General features: G+C 58.0%; 6 protein-coding genes across 6 annotated transcripts; 2 read left to right on the top strand and 4 right to left on the bottom strand.

The window, feature by feature from the left end:
* Nucleotides 1–512: 512 nt before the first annotated feature.
* Nucleotides 513–1,404, top strand: VTJ04DRAFT_2933 (uncharacterized protein; the record flags this gene model as incomplete). Its single annotated transcript, XM_069360777.1, has 3 exons — nucleotides 513–618; nucleotides 698–999; nucleotides 1,057–1,404. 3 exons carry the CDS (start codon nucleotides 513–515, stop codon nucleotides 1,402–1,404), a joined length of 756 nt encoding a protein of 251 aa, XP_069221454.1.
* Nucleotides 1,405–1,956: 552 nt separating this feature from the next.
* Nucleotides 1,957–2,592, bottom strand: VTJ04DRAFT_2932 (uncharacterized protein; the record flags this gene model as incomplete). The annotated part of the gene is made up of 1 exon (XM_069360776.1): nucleotides 1,957–2,592. One exon carries the CDS (start codon nucleotides 2,590–2,592, stop codon nucleotides 1,957–1,959), a length of 636 nt encoding a protein of 211 aa, XP_069221453.1.
* A 701-nt stretch (nucleotides 2,593–3,293) lies between these two features.
* Nucleotides 3,294–6,342, bottom strand: VTJ04DRAFT_2931 (uncharacterized protein; the record flags this gene model as incomplete). The annotated part of the gene is made up of 7 exons (XM_069360775.1): nucleotides 3,294–3,893; nucleotides 3,962–4,739; nucleotides 4,804–4,943; nucleotides 5,027–5,273; nucleotides 5,354–5,742; nucleotides 5,939–6,031; nucleotides 6,292–6,342. The coding sequence occupies 7 exons, from the start codon at nucleotides 6,340–6,342 to the stop codon at nucleotides 3,294–3,296; spliced, it is 2,298 nt and encodes a 765-aa protein (XP_069221452.1).
* Nucleotides 6,343–7,215: 873 nt separating this feature from the next.
* Nucleotides 7,216–9,237, bottom strand: VTJ04DRAFT_2930 (uncharacterized protein; the record flags this gene model as incomplete). The annotated part of the gene is made up of 5 exons (XM_069360774.1): nucleotides 7,216–7,251; nucleotides 7,337–7,978; nucleotides 8,058–8,403; nucleotides 8,498–8,939; nucleotides 9,063–9,237. The coding sequence occupies 5 exons, from the start codon at nucleotides 9,235–9,237 to the stop codon at nucleotides 7,216–7,218; spliced, it is 1,641 nt and encodes a 546-aa protein (XP_069221451.1).
* A 42-nt stretch (nucleotides 9,238–9,279) lies between these two features.
* Nucleotides 9,280–9,625, top strand: VTJ04DRAFT_2929 (uncharacterized protein; the record flags this gene model as incomplete). The annotated part of the gene is made up of 2 exons (XM_069360772.1): nucleotides 9,280–9,391; nucleotides 9,537–9,625. The coding sequence occupies 2 exons, from the start codon at nucleotides 9,280–9,282 to the stop codon at nucleotides 9,623–9,625; spliced, it is 201 nt and encodes a 66-aa protein (XP_069221450.1).
* A 1,131-nt stretch (nucleotides 9,626–10,756) lies between these two features.
* Nucleotides 10,757–17,404, bottom strand: VTJ04DRAFT_2928 (uncharacterized protein; the record flags this gene model as incomplete). Its single annotated transcript, XM_069360771.1, has 1 exon — nucleotides 10,757–17,404. One exon carries the CDS (start codon nucleotides 17,402–17,404, stop codon nucleotides 10,757–10,759), a length of 6,648 nt encoding a protein of 2,215 aa, XP_069221449.1.
* Nucleotides 17,405–18,007: the final 603 nt, after the last annotated feature.

Below are 18,007 nucleotides of genomic sequence, written 5' to 3'. Positions count from 1 at the left end.
GGAAGTCAAGAGATACCTCCGGAGTACTCCGTACCATGCTGGAGCTTCCAGGCTCATGGAGCTCACTGAGGTCACCGTCAGGCAGCTGGCAGCTGAGGTGCCCCTCGCCCCACGTTCGCTGGGATTGCCCCACCTTGGCAGTGGAATGCAGTAGATGCATATCGTGGAGACTAGTGCCCCGATATAGAGATCTTGACAAGAATGACAGGGATTGGGATGTGCCGTTGCCAAGACCCAAAAGTTGTCCAGCTGTTCTTTCGGGCAGGAAACACCACTTGGAGTCGACTTGCCGCGTGCTGCCGGAATGCGCTGCACTTTTTAGTGGACAAGTCGACAGAACACCAACTAACCCTCGACAACCCTCGACTTTCCCTCCACCTTGTACTGTACACTCTGTCTACATCTATCTACCTCCCATCACTAACACGCCCTCGGCGTCTGCGCCCTCGACAAGTTCCCAGCGCCAACCCACCACCAACGCCAGGGCATTCCTCTAGCTGTCCTCCATCGCCATGCTCGACATCAATTGGAGGGGCCTCCTGCTGCCCCTGGCCTACCTGGCCGTCCTGGTCGGCACCTTCATGACTTTTTCCACCGTCTATCGCAAGAGGAAAGCCGGTGCGTGACAGATATACCCCGATCCAGATCTCAAGACAATCAAGAAAGCAAGCCTGCTGACATTACTCCTCCCCTCCAGTCCAAAGCGCCAACCTGGCCCCATGGTTCGGCCCTCACCTCCAGCGCAACATCTACCTCTCGCTTCTTCACATGGAACCTGAAGAAGGCTCCGACAAGGCCCCCAAGGTTCCCGACAGCGTCATCCGCGCCGCCCTGTTGCGCCGCGCTGTTGAGGACATCCACCGCATCATCCAGATCCGCACCGCCAAACAGGCCTGCGGCACCCTGCTCCAGCGCGGTAGCGTCGGCGACGACCTGTGGCAGCGCTTCTTGCGCGCCGAGAAAGAGATGGAGGAGGAGCTGCGTGACGTCGTCATGGAGGTGAGTCTGGGAGTCTTCCCGTTGTTCTCTTGCCATCCCTAACTCTATTCCGCACAGGCCAACGCCCTTGTTCCCGGCTGGGGTCAAATCATCTTCCAAACCGCCAACGAGATCGCCGCCAACAAGGTCCTGCGCGACCGGCTGGCCGAGATCGAGCAGAACGCCGAGGCCGACAAGGAGTGGTGGGAGAAGCGCCGCGCCACTCTCCAGAACGATGTGACCAAGGAACCAGCCGACAACAACGCTGAGGAAGCTGCTTCCGAGAAGGGCTCTCAGTCCCATCAGTCCCAGGCCGCCTCCACAACCAAGAGCGAAGACGACGCTGTCTTGGTCGACACCAATGACACCACCTCCGCCCCGGCCACCCCATCAGCCGCCTCCAAGAAGAAGAAGGGCAAGAAATAGGGTTCTAGCCGTTCTGTTCGGAGGGGGAAGCGGGCACGGATCGTGTTTTGAAGACAGAAAAAAGGAAATCATTTCTACCACAATTACCACTTCCACTTCCACTACCATTACCGTGGTAACCACGTCTTTGTATAGTACGAATCGTCGGGGTATGGACGTCTGGGGCCTGGTTGGCTGGCTGACGCATATATATTACTTGAGTGGTGCATGGCGTTGGGTGATTGAAACATCTGGGTTCGTTGTTCGTCGGGTTTTGCTTCGTTCTCCCAGGGCTTGACAGCGCGAGCTTGATCTGGCTACTGGTGTGGTCTTGCTGTCTGGGCTATGTTATATCTACCTACCCATCCATGATAGACTTGTTGTCTCTCTTGAAGTTTGTTTTGTTGGTGATCCGATACGACTTGCAAGGCTACAGTAATCATGATAAGGAATTTGCTCAACAAATATCACACCACTCAAGACATCAACCGGCGACGTACGACATACCATTTCACTTACATCCCTCTACTCTAAGGCCAAGGAGGTAATCCCAAGACCACAATAACCCCAATACTAATAATACCACCCCATCTTCCTTCTCACCTCCTCCACCTCATCCTCACTCTCCCTCTCCCGCCTCGCCGCCGCCCAAATCTCCTCCTCGCTCCTCCTCCCCACCATCTCCCTCACCTCCTCACTCACCATCGTCATCATCTCCACATCCCCATCCCCATCCATATGCCTCCCATCCTCTACAGGCGACTCACACCCCCGCAGGCCAATAAATCGCCCGAACCTCCTCCTCTTTTGCTCCGTGCTCATCGCCCTTCCTTCTTTCCGCCAGGGTACAGGACACGGATACTGCCCCGTCCACGGGCCGGGAGTGCGCTGGTGGTAAAAGTGCGCCAGGTCGTCCAGCTCGGCGTCGGTCAGCAGCCAGAAGGCGAGCAACGTGCGCGGGAAGGAGGGGTGGATTTGGCCTGTGGTGATTTGGACGAGGGGGTGCAGCGGGGTGGAGAGGTGCTGGAGTTTGGCGAGAAAGGTGGGGGAGAGTTTGGAGTTTTGGGTGGTAGAAAGGGTGAGGAGGGGGCGGGTGGTTCTGTCGTTGGTAGTGTTGGTAGTGCTGGTGGTAGAGCTGCTGATGGTGGTAGTAGGGGAGATGGGGGTGAAGGGGGTTGTCGGGGAGGGGGGCTGTTGGGGTTGTTCCATCTTTTCTATTCTTTGGTGCTTGGTTGAGGCGGTTGTTGTGTTTCGTACTCAAGGAGAACGTCGGTAGTTGTGGATTTGGAGTAGTGACCTCAAGAGTTGGTCAGTGAACTCGATCAGGCAAGTAGGTAGATAAAAAGAGGTGGTGGATTGCTTGCAAAAGGATGTGATATAGACTCAAGAGAAGCAGAATTATTGTTATTATTAAACAAGCCGGCTTGTTGGGTCGGAATAGTATTAGTTAGAAGAAAAGTCAACGCCGGCAGTCGAAATATATTCTGTCTTCTGCCGTCTCTCGTCACAACGTCTGTGGATGTCTGTCTAGTCTGTGTCTGGAGACTGACCAAAAACGACAGAAAAAACAGGGGCCATGTCCGGTTTTGTATGTTTCCTCTATGCTGTCCCCGTGCCCAGTCTACCCACACATCCTTCTTTGTCTGTGATACAGTCTATCTTTACTCCCCGCAACAAAGAACGCCTCCTTTGACCACCCTCTTGTCTTGAGGACAGAGAAGCAAGGCATTGTCTCAGCACAAACACCCTCAACAATGAACAACAATAACGCACCAACCCCTGAATTCTTTGACCCCCCTCGTCCAGGAACAATCCCTCTGTTCGGAACTCACCCATCCCGAATCCGGTCCGACGTCCATCCGTTACCCCCTCTCCATTGTTCGACCGCCCTTCCCAGGAGCCATTCATACTCAGAGCCACTTCACCTTGGCAACATGATCCGCCTTCCTCCGACTGGGCCTGACAAAGCCCATCATCCTCAGTTCCGCCAGGCCGCGGTAGAACTTAACCAACGCTTTACGCTCCTCCTCCGTTCCACCTTCCTCTTCTTCTTCTTCCTCTCCTCCTCCAACAAACGCGTAATACGCCGCCCACAAATCCGCCACGTTCACCAACCCCCCCGCTTCCAGATACAGGCGATACAGCACCGAGGCAGCCGGCACATTCTTATGATCTTCCTTCCCTTCCACGCCGCAGCAGCACTTGCACGCCAGGTAGTCGTGCGGCCGGGCCAGCGCGCGCGCCAAGACGGCGCCCGGGCGAGGGCAAAACACGTCGCGGTAGGGGGCGCGCGGGTCGTCGAAGGTCCAGGCCTCGTGGAGGAACTGCTCGGCGAGCGGCTCGCAGCGGACGTGCTGGACCAGCAGCGCGCAGAGGTTGTCGATGGCCTGCGTGAACGCGCGGTCCTCGTCTGTCAGGGTCGCGTCGTCGCGGCTGAGCTGGACTTTTTGCGCCACGACGGTGGTGCGCAGGATCCGGCTGGCCGCGGAGTAGCGGCTTTTGAGGGTGGACTTGTTGTTTTTGTTGTGCGCGCAATGAGGGCGTCGACTTCGTCGTGCAGCTCGGTCAATGCAGTGACCAGGTCCTCGGCGTCGCGGGTCCAGCCCTCAAGACCGAGCTCGGGACTGCCGGTTTCGATGGCGGTGAGCAGCCGCGTGGTCAGGGAGAGGAAGTCTTCCGGGCCGAGCTTGCGCACGGCATCCTCGAGCGGGATGGTCCCGGAGGAGGATTGCACAACGTCGATGCCCTCAGCCAGGGCGAGGATGTACAGGTCGGTGAACCCGACCGGCGCCAGCCCCGAGGCGGTGATGAGCTGCAGCGACCGCAGGAGACGCAGCAAATACTCCTTTTGTCTATGCCCGTTTTCGAGGATCTTGGTAGCAAGGTACTCATCTTCCTCGATCAGCGACCGCGCATGCCTCAGCTGGCGAGCCTCCACCGCAGCCTCGACCTCGGCCTTGAACGAATCCAACGTTCTCACCGCTTCCAGATGCTCCGGCTGCAGCAGGGCGCGGGTCAAGCGGTCCTCGCCCGCCAGTAGCACGCTCAGCGGATCCGCGTAGAAGTGGCACATATAGGCATACTTGAGCGAGGCCACGAAGGCGTGGATGCCGGCGACGTGGTGGCGCTGGCGGTCGACGAGGGTGCGCAGGAGTGTTGGTCCGATACGCAGGGCGGCGTGGGTGGAGGCGACGGCGGTTTTGACGACGCCGTCGAGCACGGAACCGGCTTGGACCACGTCGAATTGGGCGCCGTAGAGCTGGCGGGCGGTGGACTTGGGCAGGCGGGCCTGGAAGAGCTCGACCGAGGTGGCGATGCCGAAGAGGAGGTCGAAGCGGATGCGGTCGCGCCAGGAGCTGGATAGAAAGGTTAGCATGTAAAACAGCACCCGAGAGAAGTGTAAGTAGAAGAAAGACGTACTGAAGCAGGGATATCAAATCCCCCAAGACGGCACTCTCAAACGCCTCGCCGTCCTGAAACGCAACCACCACGCGTTTCGTCTGGTGCTGGCGGAGGAAAACATGCAGCGCTTCGAGGTCGTAGTCGAGGTACTTTTTCCCCTGCACCACACATCACAATATCAGCATCCATCTCCTCATCACCTCTCCAACCTCGGAGACGTGTGAGTAGGGTAGGTACTCACCCCCTTAACAACCTCCACAACCCCCTCCTCCTCGCCACCAACACTCGCGTCCCGAATAATCTTCCTCAACGCCGCCTTCAAATTCGGCGCGTCTGACGCTCTCAGCCTGACAAACCTCGGCGGCGCCTCCTCCTCCTCATTCTCATCCCCATCCCCTACACAAAGCCGCTCGGCAAGCTGCTCAAACAACAAATCCTGCGCGGCAATGTTGGGGCCGGTGATAATGAACGCCGAGGTGAGTTTGTCCCTGCGTATCAAAGTCAGCATTCATCCATCCGGCCAGCCATAGTGGACAAATTGTAAAAATAAAGGAAGAGAGGGACTCACCTCTGTACCTCCCCACCCCTTCCCCCCAACCACCCCGCAACCTCCTCCAAGGTACTTTTATTCGCCTGCCTCAGCACCAGATCAATCCTCTTCTCCAGCAGCGGCCAGATTTCTTCAAACAGCTGCTTCCGCAGGCGGGCTGCGGCGGGGGTTTCTGCGCCGGCAAAGAGGGCGGGGAAGTCTACTCCTGCAGCAGACACATCACCCTCACTGTCGCCCTCGGTCTCTAGTTTTTGCCCTTGTTGGGGACGGCGATGCTTTTTGGATGATGATGATGATGAAGTTGATGCTTCAACCTTCCGCCGCTTTGCCGAGCGCCCGGTGGTGCCGACATGGTCGGTTGAATTGTTGATGCTGGTGGTTGTGGGGGGTTCGAAGATGAATGCTGCCTGTGCGATGGTCAGTAATTGGTTCTGGTCATTTCATATCTCTTGCTGTTTCATTTGAGGATGCATTGCCATTGTCATTGTCATCCTCAATAAACGCGTCCCTCACAGTGAATAAGGGGTGAGTCGAGGCGCTGATAATAACAACAATGATGACGATGATGTGAATAAACTTCAGTCAAGAAATAAGCAAACATACCCTATGATCCTCCACTTCAAACGACGCGTCAACCAATTCACTGCTCGCCATTTTGTGCTGTGTATCGCGGATCGTCGCGCGTGTTGATGTCCCCTGAGATAGACGTGTAAGTGTCGGCTGAAAGTGAGGTAAGCGGTGACCGCGGTTGGCAGGCACTAGCCACATGCACAAGACCATCAACGCCACTAACTCTCTGCTTCTAACTGTGGCGCAGCAGGCTGTCCAGGTTTGTTGACAACAACCAACTTCCAGGTTGAAGTCAAAAGGGGTGAATGCTTTGACAATGGAAAATTAAAGAGCAGGATGGAACTGAAAATCTTTTGGGTTTGTATGGGGCATGGAATAAATCCCACCTTTACGGTCAGATAATGAGGTCCAGTTGGGCCTTTGCATTCACACTCCATTGCACGCATCAGAATCAAGAAACTTAAAAGACAAACCCATCGATTTAAAAAGAAAAGCCCAATGAGTGCCTAGGTAGGTAACTCAACGCAATACCGATAATAACGAGAACCCAAGACCCCATAGAGCGAGATAAAAACAATCCATCTCCCAACCTCACTTACCACCTAACCCATCTCCTAATCTCCGCCGTCCCCATTCTCTTTTATAACAAGGCAATGCTCCCAACTGTCCTAAAATCATCGCTGCCGCTGCTGGTGTGTGACATGTCTCTTGTGATGTGATGTGATGTGATGTGATGTGATGTAATGTGTCTTGTTATACAAATATAAAACGACAAAAAACACCAGAGAGTAGTAGTACCTAGTCCAGTCCCGAGTCCACCTCATCTCAACTTGCACTTCTCACCTCACCTAAAAACAAAAAACAAAACATAACACAAAACCTAGCTACCGCCTGACCTACCTACCTAGCCAGTCACACACTACGTATCAGTATCACCTTGCTCCGTGCACTCGGGTTGAGAAAAAAGAAAACGGAAAAAACAAGAAAAACAAGGAGGAATAAAGCACCGCATCATCACCACCCCTCTACCCTATCTGTACCACTCCATGTCTGGCCTCCCTGTTCTTTCCCTTCCGCGACGTTTACCATGCCTCCGCGACACTCGCCATCCTTGTTTCCGCGACATCCGATCTGCTGTTATCAACAAGCGCAGGCAGCAGGGTAGGCAGGTATAGAGAGAGCAGGATCCGAGCCCACACTCCACGGACCCCAGGGTCAGGTAGGTAGGTAGGTGAACCACCCAAACAAACCTTCTGCTGTTGCTGCCGCTGCTGCTGTTGTTGTCCGCAAGATCAAAGGCGTCGTCTTCTTTACGCCTCCGCCTCAACAGCCTCCTCGCTCTTCTTCTGCAAAACAAGTGCGTCGTCAGCATCAAAAACACAGCCAAAAACCCAGCGAAAAGCAAGAAAGCAAGCAAGCAGGTTAACTCACCTCCTCCCCCTTCTCCTCCTTCCCCTCCCCTTCTTCCTCCTCCTTCTTCTTCTCCACCCCATTCGCCTTCTTCCCATTGGCCTCCCCAGCCGCCGCCGCCGCCGCCGGTGTCGCCGACCCGCCATCCACAGCCAGCAGCTTATTCCACTTATCCAGCAACACCTGGCTGCGCTCCTTGAACTTGAACTCGCTCTCGCGCGGGATGTTGTCCAGCTTGAGGATCGCCTTCAGGACCTTGTTGATCTTTGTCGCGCGGATAATGCTGACCTCGAGGTCCGGGAACCCTTCCAGCTTGGTGATGTAGTTGCTCATGAGCTCCATCTCCTCCTCCTTGGGCTCCTGGTCGCGCGTGAGCAGGCCCTTTTGCAACTTATGCCGCAGGAACAACACCTCCTTCTCCTTGCGCGCATGCCGCTCCTCGGGCGTGAGCGAGGGTTCTTTGGGCGTGGGTTCCTTGGACGCCGCGGCGGTCTTATCTTCCGAGGTATCCTTCTTCTTCGACTTGGAGGACTTGGTAGACTTGGTCTCGCTCGCCTTGCCGCTGGACTTGGGAGTCGCCGAGGCCCCGTTGGCGGCCTTGGGCGTCGAGCTCGTCGTCAGCTTGATCTTGGGCTTCTTAACCGAATCGGCGCGCTGGGGGGTCTGTAGTGTGAACAAGCAAAGCGTCAGCCAGCCACGTCCAATCTAATCATCCATCTAGACCCGGAAAAAAAACACCCACCTCAGCACTGCCCTCAGCCTTCCTCTTTTTAGTCTTTTTGGATGTGGTATCCTCCTCGGGAGCGTCCTCCATCTCGACATCCTCGTCCTCGGCCTCGGCAGAAGCCGCCTCAGCAGCAGCCTTGCCCTTCTTGCCCTTGGGCGTGGCGGCCTTGGCGGCCTTGGCCTTCTCCTGCTCGATCAGCTCCTCCTGGTAGTTCTGCAGGACCTCCTTGTAGTACGAGAGCGGATGTTGCGCGGCGGCCAGCTGGTGCGCGGCCTGCAGCGACTTGCGCATCTTGTCGAGCTTGACGTCGAGGACGGTGGCGGGATCGAGGTCGATGAGCTCCGTGTTTGGTACCCAGCCGCTGTTGTTGTCCATCATGGTTAGCAAACAGACAGCTACTCCAAGCCCAGACCTGAATTGGACAGATCCACCACACAACACCCAAACACACTCACAATTCATTCGTATGCAAATACATGACCGGGAACGTGCGATCCGCCACGTTCTTGCCACCGTCCGCATAATCCTCGCGATACGTGCCGTCGGCGCGCTTGGCCGTGACGGGGCGCGTCTTGAGCAGCGAGGCCGGCAGCATGTCCTCGTCGCAGATAATCACGGGCCACGCGGGGAAGCCCTTGAGCTTGACGAAATAGTAATCGCCCGGCTTGGCGTCGAGGTGCAGCACGCGCTGCTTGGACTGCTTCTTGTTGAGCTTCTTGCCCTTGGCCCCGCCGGCGCTGACCGACTTGCGCCGTTGCGGCAGCTGCTTCGACTTATCGGCGGACTTGTCGGCATCATCGCCCTCGGCACCCTCGCCCTCGGCGGCGGCGGTATCATCGGTCTTCTCGGCGTCAGGCTTCGATTCCTCCTCGGCAGGCTTCTCCTCGGCGTCATCATCTGTAGCGGTAAATAACCCATCGTCAGCATGTCGCAGGCAAGGAATTGGGGCCAATGCATCTCGCAACACGCGTCGGGCGACGAGACATCTTGAATAACAACCAAAGAAACATCACCACCAACCTTTGTCCTTCTTCTCCTCAGCCGGCGCAGCTTCCGTCTCGGCGGCGGCGGCGGGCTTCTCATCCTTGACATCGTCGGCGGGCTTGTCGGCAGCAGCCGCCTTCTTGTCCTCGACGGCAGACTTCGCGCCGCCCTCGGCGGGAGGGGGGCTGGCAGGGCTCTTGTCGCCAGACATGACGATTGTTGTTGTTGTTACTTAGTTCTTTCTTCTCAATCGATGATGAAATGGGCGCTGCGATGCGATGGGATGCGCAACGGGAAAAAGAAAAGCTTCTCGGAACGCGACGAAGCCGGAGAATTCGGGAAGATGAGAAAAGAGGGCGCCCGAGGTTCGTCAAAGGTTGGCGATGTGTGGTAAGATTGTTGACGAAGTTGGTTGATGATGGGCGGGCGGCCGCTTGGTTGGTTTAGTCAAGGATGGTTGTTGAGGTTGGTTGGTCCCGGTTGGACGAGATGTTGTTTTGGCCCTTGCAGAAAAATGGGCGGCGAAGCGGACCCAAGACTTGTTCTCTCTCGAGCTAAGCAACCTTGGCCCGAGACGCGTTGCAGCGCGCGTAGCCTAATGGAGTTTCGCGGGCAACGCGACTTTTTTTGCACTCGGTATATTTCCTGCACCCCGGTTGCTGCGCGCCGGTGATGAGCAAAAAACAGATGTGATGATGAAGAGGCTGGGTTGCGAGTGGGTGGAATGAAGGAGAAGTGAAAAAGTCGGGTGAAGGATGTTGTGGAAAAGGAAGAAAGGAAAACAATTCCTGGGCGCCGCGCAGCCTCGAGAATGAATGGGATTGATTGGATTGCGTTGTATTGGATGGAGTGGGTTGGCGAGAAAGCGGATTTCGCCGGTTACTTGGGTCGCCGGGGGAAAGGGTTGGAGATGCAGATGCACCGAGATGCACAGGCTGGAAGAAGATGATGAACAAGAAGAGAGAGGAATTATTTTGAATGGCGACAATGGTCGCGAGTGGCTGGCCCGAGCGTCTTGGCGGCGACGGAATGTTCGCCTTGTTGTTGATCTCTTGATTTGAGAATTGTTGTGGAGGACGAAGGAGAAAGGTACGGGGAAAAGGCAGACAGTGAGGACGAGTCAGAGTAAGCCAGGCCAAGGCAGGGCAAGGCAAGCCAGAGGCAAGGCGAGCCTCACCTGTCACTCCCCGTACTGTGTGCTACTGTGGCGGGGAGGAGAACGGATGGACGACAGGCCCTCCGATCCAGGTCCTTTGTTCACGAGATACGAGTTCCGGGGTTCTGGGGTTGGCGCAGAGCGGAGTTGTTGTGGTGGAGAGAGATGGACCCGACCCGAGAAACAGGGAGGGAGCTTCATCTGGGAGAACGGAAACCCGGAATGGCCACCAACCGACCTGGAGGAACCTCAGGAACCTTCCTGCCACCTGGCGGCAGGGAGCTGTTGTGGGAGGCGAGACCACCACCACCAGCCCCGACCTGAGCCGTCGACTTGCGCCGCCGCGTGCATGAGACGCACCTCTCCGACGCCAGGAACCCGACCAACGACACTCTCATCTCTCGAGTCCCCAGCTCATCTCTGCCCCTAGATCCATCATCGAGTCGAACAAAGACCAAATCTTGTATCTTATTATCCCTTCTCCCAAACAGCTTGCCATAGATAGATACATCTAACAAAAACAAACAACCTAGGTGCCATATCCAGAAGGATCCTCCGTTCCCTCCTTCCTTTCTCACTCCTCTTCCTCCTCCTCACTCTCATCCACATCCATCCCCTCCTGCACCACCACCGAGAACCCCGGCTCCTGATCCACACCCACGTAGCTATCGCTCATGAGGAACAGCTTGAGATCGTGCTTCCCGGGCGTCGGGATCGAAAACTCCAGCTTCTCGTTCTTGCCCTTCCTGCCCACCTGCACCCGCTTGATGCCGTACAGCGACCGCGTGCTCTCCTCACCCACCACAAGCCACCAGCTCTCCGACTTGCGGCCCGGGTAGAACGGCGCGTGCACCGTGTCGTCCCACTCCTCTTCCTCGTCCTCGTCCTCGTCCTCGTCCACCTCCCGCTCGATTCTGACCTTGACGTACGCCGGCTCCTCGGCCCGGATGTTGTCCGGGTCCTCCACCTCGAACTCGAGTGAGATGTCCGGGTACTTGTTGTTGGTAAAGTTGGCCGCCGCCGCGAGCTGCTGCTGGTTCAGCCCCAGATCCCGCACGAGCTGCGCGTAGTTGGGGTTCTCCTCCGGGTTCATCTTCTCCATAAAGTCGAAAATGTCCCTGATGCCGTGCTTGTTGGCCGCCTTGATCACCTCCGGCGTGAAGTGCGGGATCTGCTTGAGCGGGCTGTCGCGGTCCCACATGGCCTGCACCACCATCTGCGACATCTCCATGGCGTACATGGCGTTGAGGTGGCCCTGCGACGACAAGATGTCCACCACCGCGCTGAGCAGGCTGAGCAGCTTGGTCAGGATCACCTCCTGGTCCTTGGCCAGGTCGATGGGCAGGCTCATACGCGAAAAGTGCGCCTGCACCAGCACGAACGCCTTGAAGTGCGGCGACCCGAACGCGATCTGGTCGCCCGCCTTGACCGGCACGTTGTCGTAGATGCGCCGCAGGATCGCCTCCTCGTGCCGCCGCGTCTGGATCGTCTCGAACTCGGTCGCCGCCGTCACCACCTCCAAAATGTTGCGCAGCTTGGCCTTCTGGGTGAGCGACAGCAGGAACGTGTGCATCGTGTAGTGCGAGATGTTGTAGTAGGCCGCAATGATGGCTGCATGCTGCGGCGCCACCGTGCCCTCCTCCTCGTCCAGCTCGATCAGCTGCGACTCGGAAAGCTCCTGCAACGTGTCCTCCACCAGGTCCGACAGGTACTGGCTCAGCCCTTCGTGCGTTGGATTCGACAGGCCGTAATAGCTCGGGTTGGCCAGCAGCCGCCGGTAGAAGTAGGTAAACGTCGCCCAGTTGATGCCGTCCTCGCCCGACTCGATCATCTTGGTGCTGATCTCGGTCACGAACGCGTCCGCCAGCGACTGGTGCAGGTGCGACTCGACCGGCAGCGCCTCGTTGAGGAACTTCTTGTAGTACTCGCGCTTGGCCGCCGGCAGCATGAGTACGCCGCGGCTGCGCCCGTCCTTGGACGCCCGCGCCGCCTTGCCAAACATCTGCAGGATCTCGCTTATCGGATAGTCAATGTAGCGGTGTTGCTGACCCTCAAAGTACTGCGTGCCCATCACCACCACAAGGTGCGCCGTGCAATCCAGCTCCCAGCACACGTCGCGCGACGCGATGAGCACCTGGATCGCCCCGTTGTTGTACAGGTGCTTGACGATGCGCTTGTCGCTCTGGCTCAGCGCCTCGTGGTAGTACCCCACGCCGTGCGACAGCGCCTCGGCCAACGCCTCCTCCTGCACCCGCTCTAGCAGCTTGCGGATCTGGTCCACGTCAACGTGCAGGAACCGGTCCTCATCGTCATCCGCGAGGCACGCCGTCAGGATGTCGCGGGCCGTCGCCCGCGTCTGCTTGCGGCTCGGCACGAAGATGATGGCTGGCTGGTCTGGCGACAGCTGAGTCACGGCGAGGTACGTCGGCTTGGCCATGGCGAGCATGAGCGACGGGAAGTGCGGGATGGTGTACGACTGGATGTGCAGCTCGAGCGGCACCGCCCGCACGTGCGGGCTGAAGTTGTAAATGTCATGCTTGCGCGCGTCGATCCACTCGCCCACGTCGCGAGCGTTGGCGAGCGAGACGCTGAGCCCGACGATGCGCATCGGCCGCTCCGTCTGCGTGCGGATGTAGTGCATCCGCGACACGATGATCTCGTAGATGTAGCCCATGTAGCCGCCGATCATGTGCAGCTCGTCGGCAATGAACAGCTCGACCGACTGCACATTCTTCCGCCGCTTCCACTGCCGCGACAGCACGTCCCACTGGAGCGGAGTGGCGAGGATGAGGTCGCCCTTCTCGAGGAGCTTGAGGTCGAGCGTCAGCTCTCCCGTTAACTTCACCACATCCTTGCCGCCCCGAAGTCCCGAGAAGCGCTTCTCCCAGTCCTGGAATCGCTGGTCGACCAGCTCCTGGAACGGAGCGATATAGACAGCGCGGCCGGGCTCGCGCTTTGCCCAGTGCCGTAGCAGCGCGAACTCGGCGCACACCGTCTTGCCGGTGCCCGTGGGTGCCGCGACAAGGACGTTGTTGTCCGTGTTGTAGAGCGAGTTGAACGTCTGCGTCTGCACCTTGTTGAAGCGCTCCCAACTAGGATACAGGGCCGCATATTCTTTGGATTTGAGCGCCGAGACGGTCAGCGGCTGGAGGTCGAGCAGCTCCGTGTGCGGCGGGAACTTCTCCGGCAGGATGAGTTTGTGGAACGGCACGGCTACGCGGGTCTCGGAGTGCATCCAGCGGTCCGAGATGACCGAGATGAAGTAGTTCGGCGGCATCGGCTCTGTGATGGGTACCGCAAAGTCGACAATATGCTCGTTCGACTCGGCCTCAGCGTGCTCCTTGCGCAGAATGAACTGGTCGTGGAAGAGGATGTCCTCGCCGTCGCAGTCCTCCACAACGATCCAGAAGCTCTCCGACAGCCCGTGGACGTCGACGTCCCACTCGAAGTTGGGCGTGATGGTGAGCTCGACGCGCAGCATGGATCTCGTGATGGGCTGGACGTGGGCCTGGACATCGACCCGCGGGAACTTGGCCACCAGGTTGCAGACGGTCTTTCCGGCCTTGGGCATGCCGAGCAGCTCGCCCATGCGGGGAGGATCCAGGTCGAAGTAGCTCTCCCAGGGTACTTCGGTGCGCTCCACCTTGCGGATGATCTCGCCGGGGCAGTTGGGGAACTGACGCAGCGGCGACATGGTAGGCCACATGCGCTTCTCGGCCATCTTGCACAGGTTCAGGGCCAGCTTGGCCACCGAGGCCCAACCCTTGCGAAGCGCAATTTCGAAAATGGCGCGCAGGATGCGCCCCGCGGACTGTGTGACGTAGACCATGTCGGCCATGAGGGCCAGGCCTTCGAGCTTGAGGCGTGAGATGTATGCCTGGAGGAGCACGTTGATCTTTGCCGTTGGTTCTTCGATGCTCTCCTTCACCGGGATGGGCACGCGCTGCAGAAGCTTCGCCAGCTCGACCTTCTCCTCCTGACGGACCGGGATGTACTTGAACTCGCCGCTCTGCGCAAAAACGCGGAAGAGCTCGACGTCGTTCATGGCCGGCTGGATCAGCTTGTTGTACGTGTCCATGGACGAGTGGGTGATATAGTAATGCGAGGCGATGCGGCCCAGCTCTGTCGCCTGCATCTTGCCCGTCTTCTCGTCGTACTTGATGAGGTTGGACTTTTTGAGCACCATGGCGGCCGAGTGGATCAGATCGACGCGCTTCTGCTCCAGGGCCACATCGTCTTCGTACTCTGGCCCGACGCCGTACAGGCCCGGCGACCGGAGCATGCGCACAAACAGGTACGTGTACCCAAGCCACTCAACACCCTCGTCGCGGGTCCGGACATTGCCAAGAACGATCTCGGCATTGAGGTTGTCGACCAGCTTGCTCGCGAGCTGACTCTCGATGGGCAACTGCGTCGTGAGCAAGGAGAGGTAGTAGGGGATTTCGCCTTGGGTCGTGATGATGATGCCCTCTCCGTACGTGTCGAACTGAGGACGACCCGCACGGCCGAGCATCTGAAGCACATCCTGGGGGCTGAGCTCAACCCAGCTACCCTTCTCGGGAGAGTAGACCTGGGTGCCTTTGATGATGACGGTGTGGGCGGGCAGGTTCACACCCCAGGCCAGGGTTGCCGTGCACACCAAAACCTGGATGTGGCCGCTGGCGAACAGATCTTCGACGTCGGTCCTGTCCTCGCGGCTCATGCCGGCATGGTGGATGCCAAACCCGTACGGCATGAGATCCTTGAGATCGGGGTTATGGACCGAGTTGGCAGCCTCGCTCAAGACCTCGCGAGTGCCGGCATCGTGTTTGAGGATCTGGTTGATGGTATCCTCCTCGAGCGCCTTGTCGCGGATGTACTTAGCCGTCTTGGCTGTCTCTTTCCGCGAGTGCACGAACACGAGCATCTGGTTCCGGTTCTGGCCGACATGCTCGAGAACCTTGTGGTAAGTGATGTCGTTCATGGTCTTGAGCTGCTTGATGGCTTTCCTGTCCGTGACGCCAATGAACTCCTGGCGCAGGGGGCAAGGCCGGTACGAAGCGTCAAAGTGGAACATGCCCTTTTCGAAGTCGACGCGGAGGAAGCTAGCGACATCGCGGTAGTTGGGCAGCGTGGCCGACAAACCAACAATACGCACGGGCTCTCCGGTTTGGTCGGTTCGGCGGATCGTCCTGCTAACGATGCTTTCGAGGACCGGACCACGGTCGTCGTGCAGAAGGTGGATTTCGTCGATGATGATGAGCCGAACCAGGTTGGTGTATGACAAATCGGTAGCCTTCCGGGTGATGACGTCCCACTTCTCGGGCGTCGTCACAATGACCTGGGTCTCGGCGATTTGCTGCTTGGTGAGCTGGCGGTCACCGGTGAGCTCAGCGACGCGGACGCCGTACGGCTCCAACCGCTTGCCGAAGTTGCCGACCTGTTCCTGGACCAGGGCCTTGAGAGGGGCGATGTAAACAATCTTGAACGCGTCCAGGTCGATCTCGCCGCGCTCGTTCCTGTTCTTGCCGATCTCGCGAAGGATGGTCAGCATGGCGACGTTCGTCTTACCGCTACCTGTCGGTGCGCAGACGAGCATGTTGCCGTCGTCCAGGAACGCGGTGGGATAGCACTTGGACTGGATCCTGTTGAGGTTCTTGGTCGAGCTGAAGGGCAGGCGGGCCCATTCGGGCATGTCCGTGATTGGGATGAGCTGGTCGCTGGGGTCGGTGCGACGCTTGGGCGGCGGAACATGGATCTCTTCGTAGCCCTTGAAGGTGCGCTTCTTGCTCCCCTCGGGGATCCTGACCTTCGAGTTGGTCATCAGGTGGTTGCCTTGGTCGAAGACAAGGTTCTCCAGGTTGATGATTCTCTTGGGCTGCAAACCGCCAACCAGGCGACCATCAGAGCGCTCCTGCTTCGGAGCCTCCTGGGCCGCAATCGCCGACTTGTCGATGTCCATCTTGATCTCCAGCTTGGGCTTCTTCTGGGCATCGGTCTTGCCGTGCAGCTCGTCAAGGATCCACCTCAGGCCCTCGGACGCGATCTCGCGCTCGATAGTGTCTCGCTCCTCCTTATTCTCGGCTCTTGCCAACCGAGTGAGCCACACAATCTTTTCGCGGTTCTCGATCAGCTTCTGCACGAGCTCGTGATGCTCATACTCGAAGAGCTCCATGAGGTCGTTTTCGATGTCGCGGAGCTGCTTCTCGGGGCCATCGGGTTCGTCAGGCTCTCCGGAGAGGATCTTGAGTGCCTGTACGGATTTGTCGTGCTGGATGTGGGCGTCAGGATACACCCGACCAATCTGACGTTGTAGCCAGTAGGCGTCGATATCCCGCGCCGGCACAAAGTACTTGTCTTGTGTCTTGTCCTTGCCGTCGGGTACGGCATCAATAACCATGGCCTCGCCCTCCGCTAGCCCGACCTCTTCCTCCTCGCCTTCCTGCCCTGCGTCCCCGTCGGCAACTTCCTGGAGTTCTGGGGCGTTGTCCTCGTCGTCCTCAACGTATTCATCCTCGGATGACTCGTCACGGACTTCATCGACCAGGCCGTCTTCGTCTTCATCGTTCTCAAAATTGACCGCCACGCCCTGCCGACCCTCGATGTCCTCCTCACCAGCGCGCTTCACGTCCTCCATGTCCTCGTCCTCGTCCTGGGCGTCGTAGTCGGTGATCTTCTTGCCAAGATTCATCAACTCGTTGAACTGTTTGGGACTCATCGAAACACCCAAGATGTCGTCGATCTCCTTCTTCTTGTCGAGATCCTTGAGGTCGTCGTCCTTGAGGTATTCTAGGACCGCATCGGCGGCGCTGCGCACGACCTCGTGGGGCACATCGCCAAGGTGCTCGGCAACGATGGTCAGGATGACGTTGAAAGCCTCGCGCGTGGGCTGGGTCCGCGGACGGTAGCGAATACCCTCGATCAGGGCGTCGGCGCCCGACAGAATGCCGCCTCCGCGGGCGGTGTCGAGCTTGCTTTTCTGCTGCCTCTGGAAGATGTCGGCGCCGTCCCGCAAGCTCCCGCGCTCCACGTCCGGCATGGCGCTGGTCTTCTTGGGTTTTGGCGCCGTGTCCCTGGACACGCGGGTGCCCATGTCCTTGATGGTCAAGCGGCCGGCCAGCGACTCCGGGTCCCCCGTGGGCTCGTCGGTTCGCCGCGTGACGAAGCGACGGTCCGCCTGGAGGACCAGGTTGGACATGGCCGAGTATTTGTATTGCGAGACATCGCGGTAGTAGTCGGACATTTTGGCGGTGGGGGGGTTGGGTATCTCGGATGGATGGCGAAAGGGATGGTATCAATTTTCTTTGGTCGAGCTCGATGTCGCCGCCGCGTTCTTCACTTGGTCGCCGGCCAAGTGGTGGGTGACCCAGTCTCAATCCTGATGATTGAGGGGTGGATTATGCGACGTACAATCTGTTGCCGGACCTTCGCATTGAATTCGGGGCCGGCGGTGGTTTTTATGATGGGAATGGACTGGGTGCCTTGAGGAGGCAGAAACTTGCGAAAAGATGGAAAATGTTGAGGACGGAACAAGTGAAGTCGCGGTTCGCGATGCTGCTGCAGCTTCGGCCTGCCAATGTGGGTCCAGAATTTCGGTGGGTCCAGTGCCGGTGATGCACAGCTAACCCCAACCCTCAGGTTTCAACTTGGGTAACTTACATCCAGGGTTGCTGCTGGTGATGGGAACCTCACCCAAACAACGTCCAACACCAAGCCCAGCTCATTGCAGACTCGGGAAATCCGGTTAACCAGAGGCGGGATGAAAAGTCTCGGTCTCCATGTCTTATTTTCTGTCAAAATTCTTCTCAATTTAATTTCTCCAATGCTGTCAGTTCCGACTTAAGAT

The sequence above is a fragment of the Mycothermus thermophilus genome (genome assembly GCF_041956435.1).
Source record: "Mycothermus thermophilus strain CBS 625.91 unplaced genomic scaffold VTJ04scaffold_2, whole genome shotgun sequence".
Classification (NCBI taxonomy): Eukaryota; Fungi; Ascomycota; class Sordariomycetes; order Sordariales; family Chaetomiaceae; genus Mycothermus; species Mycothermus thermophilus.
This window is presented reverse-complemented; position numbering and strand designations above follow the sequence as displayed.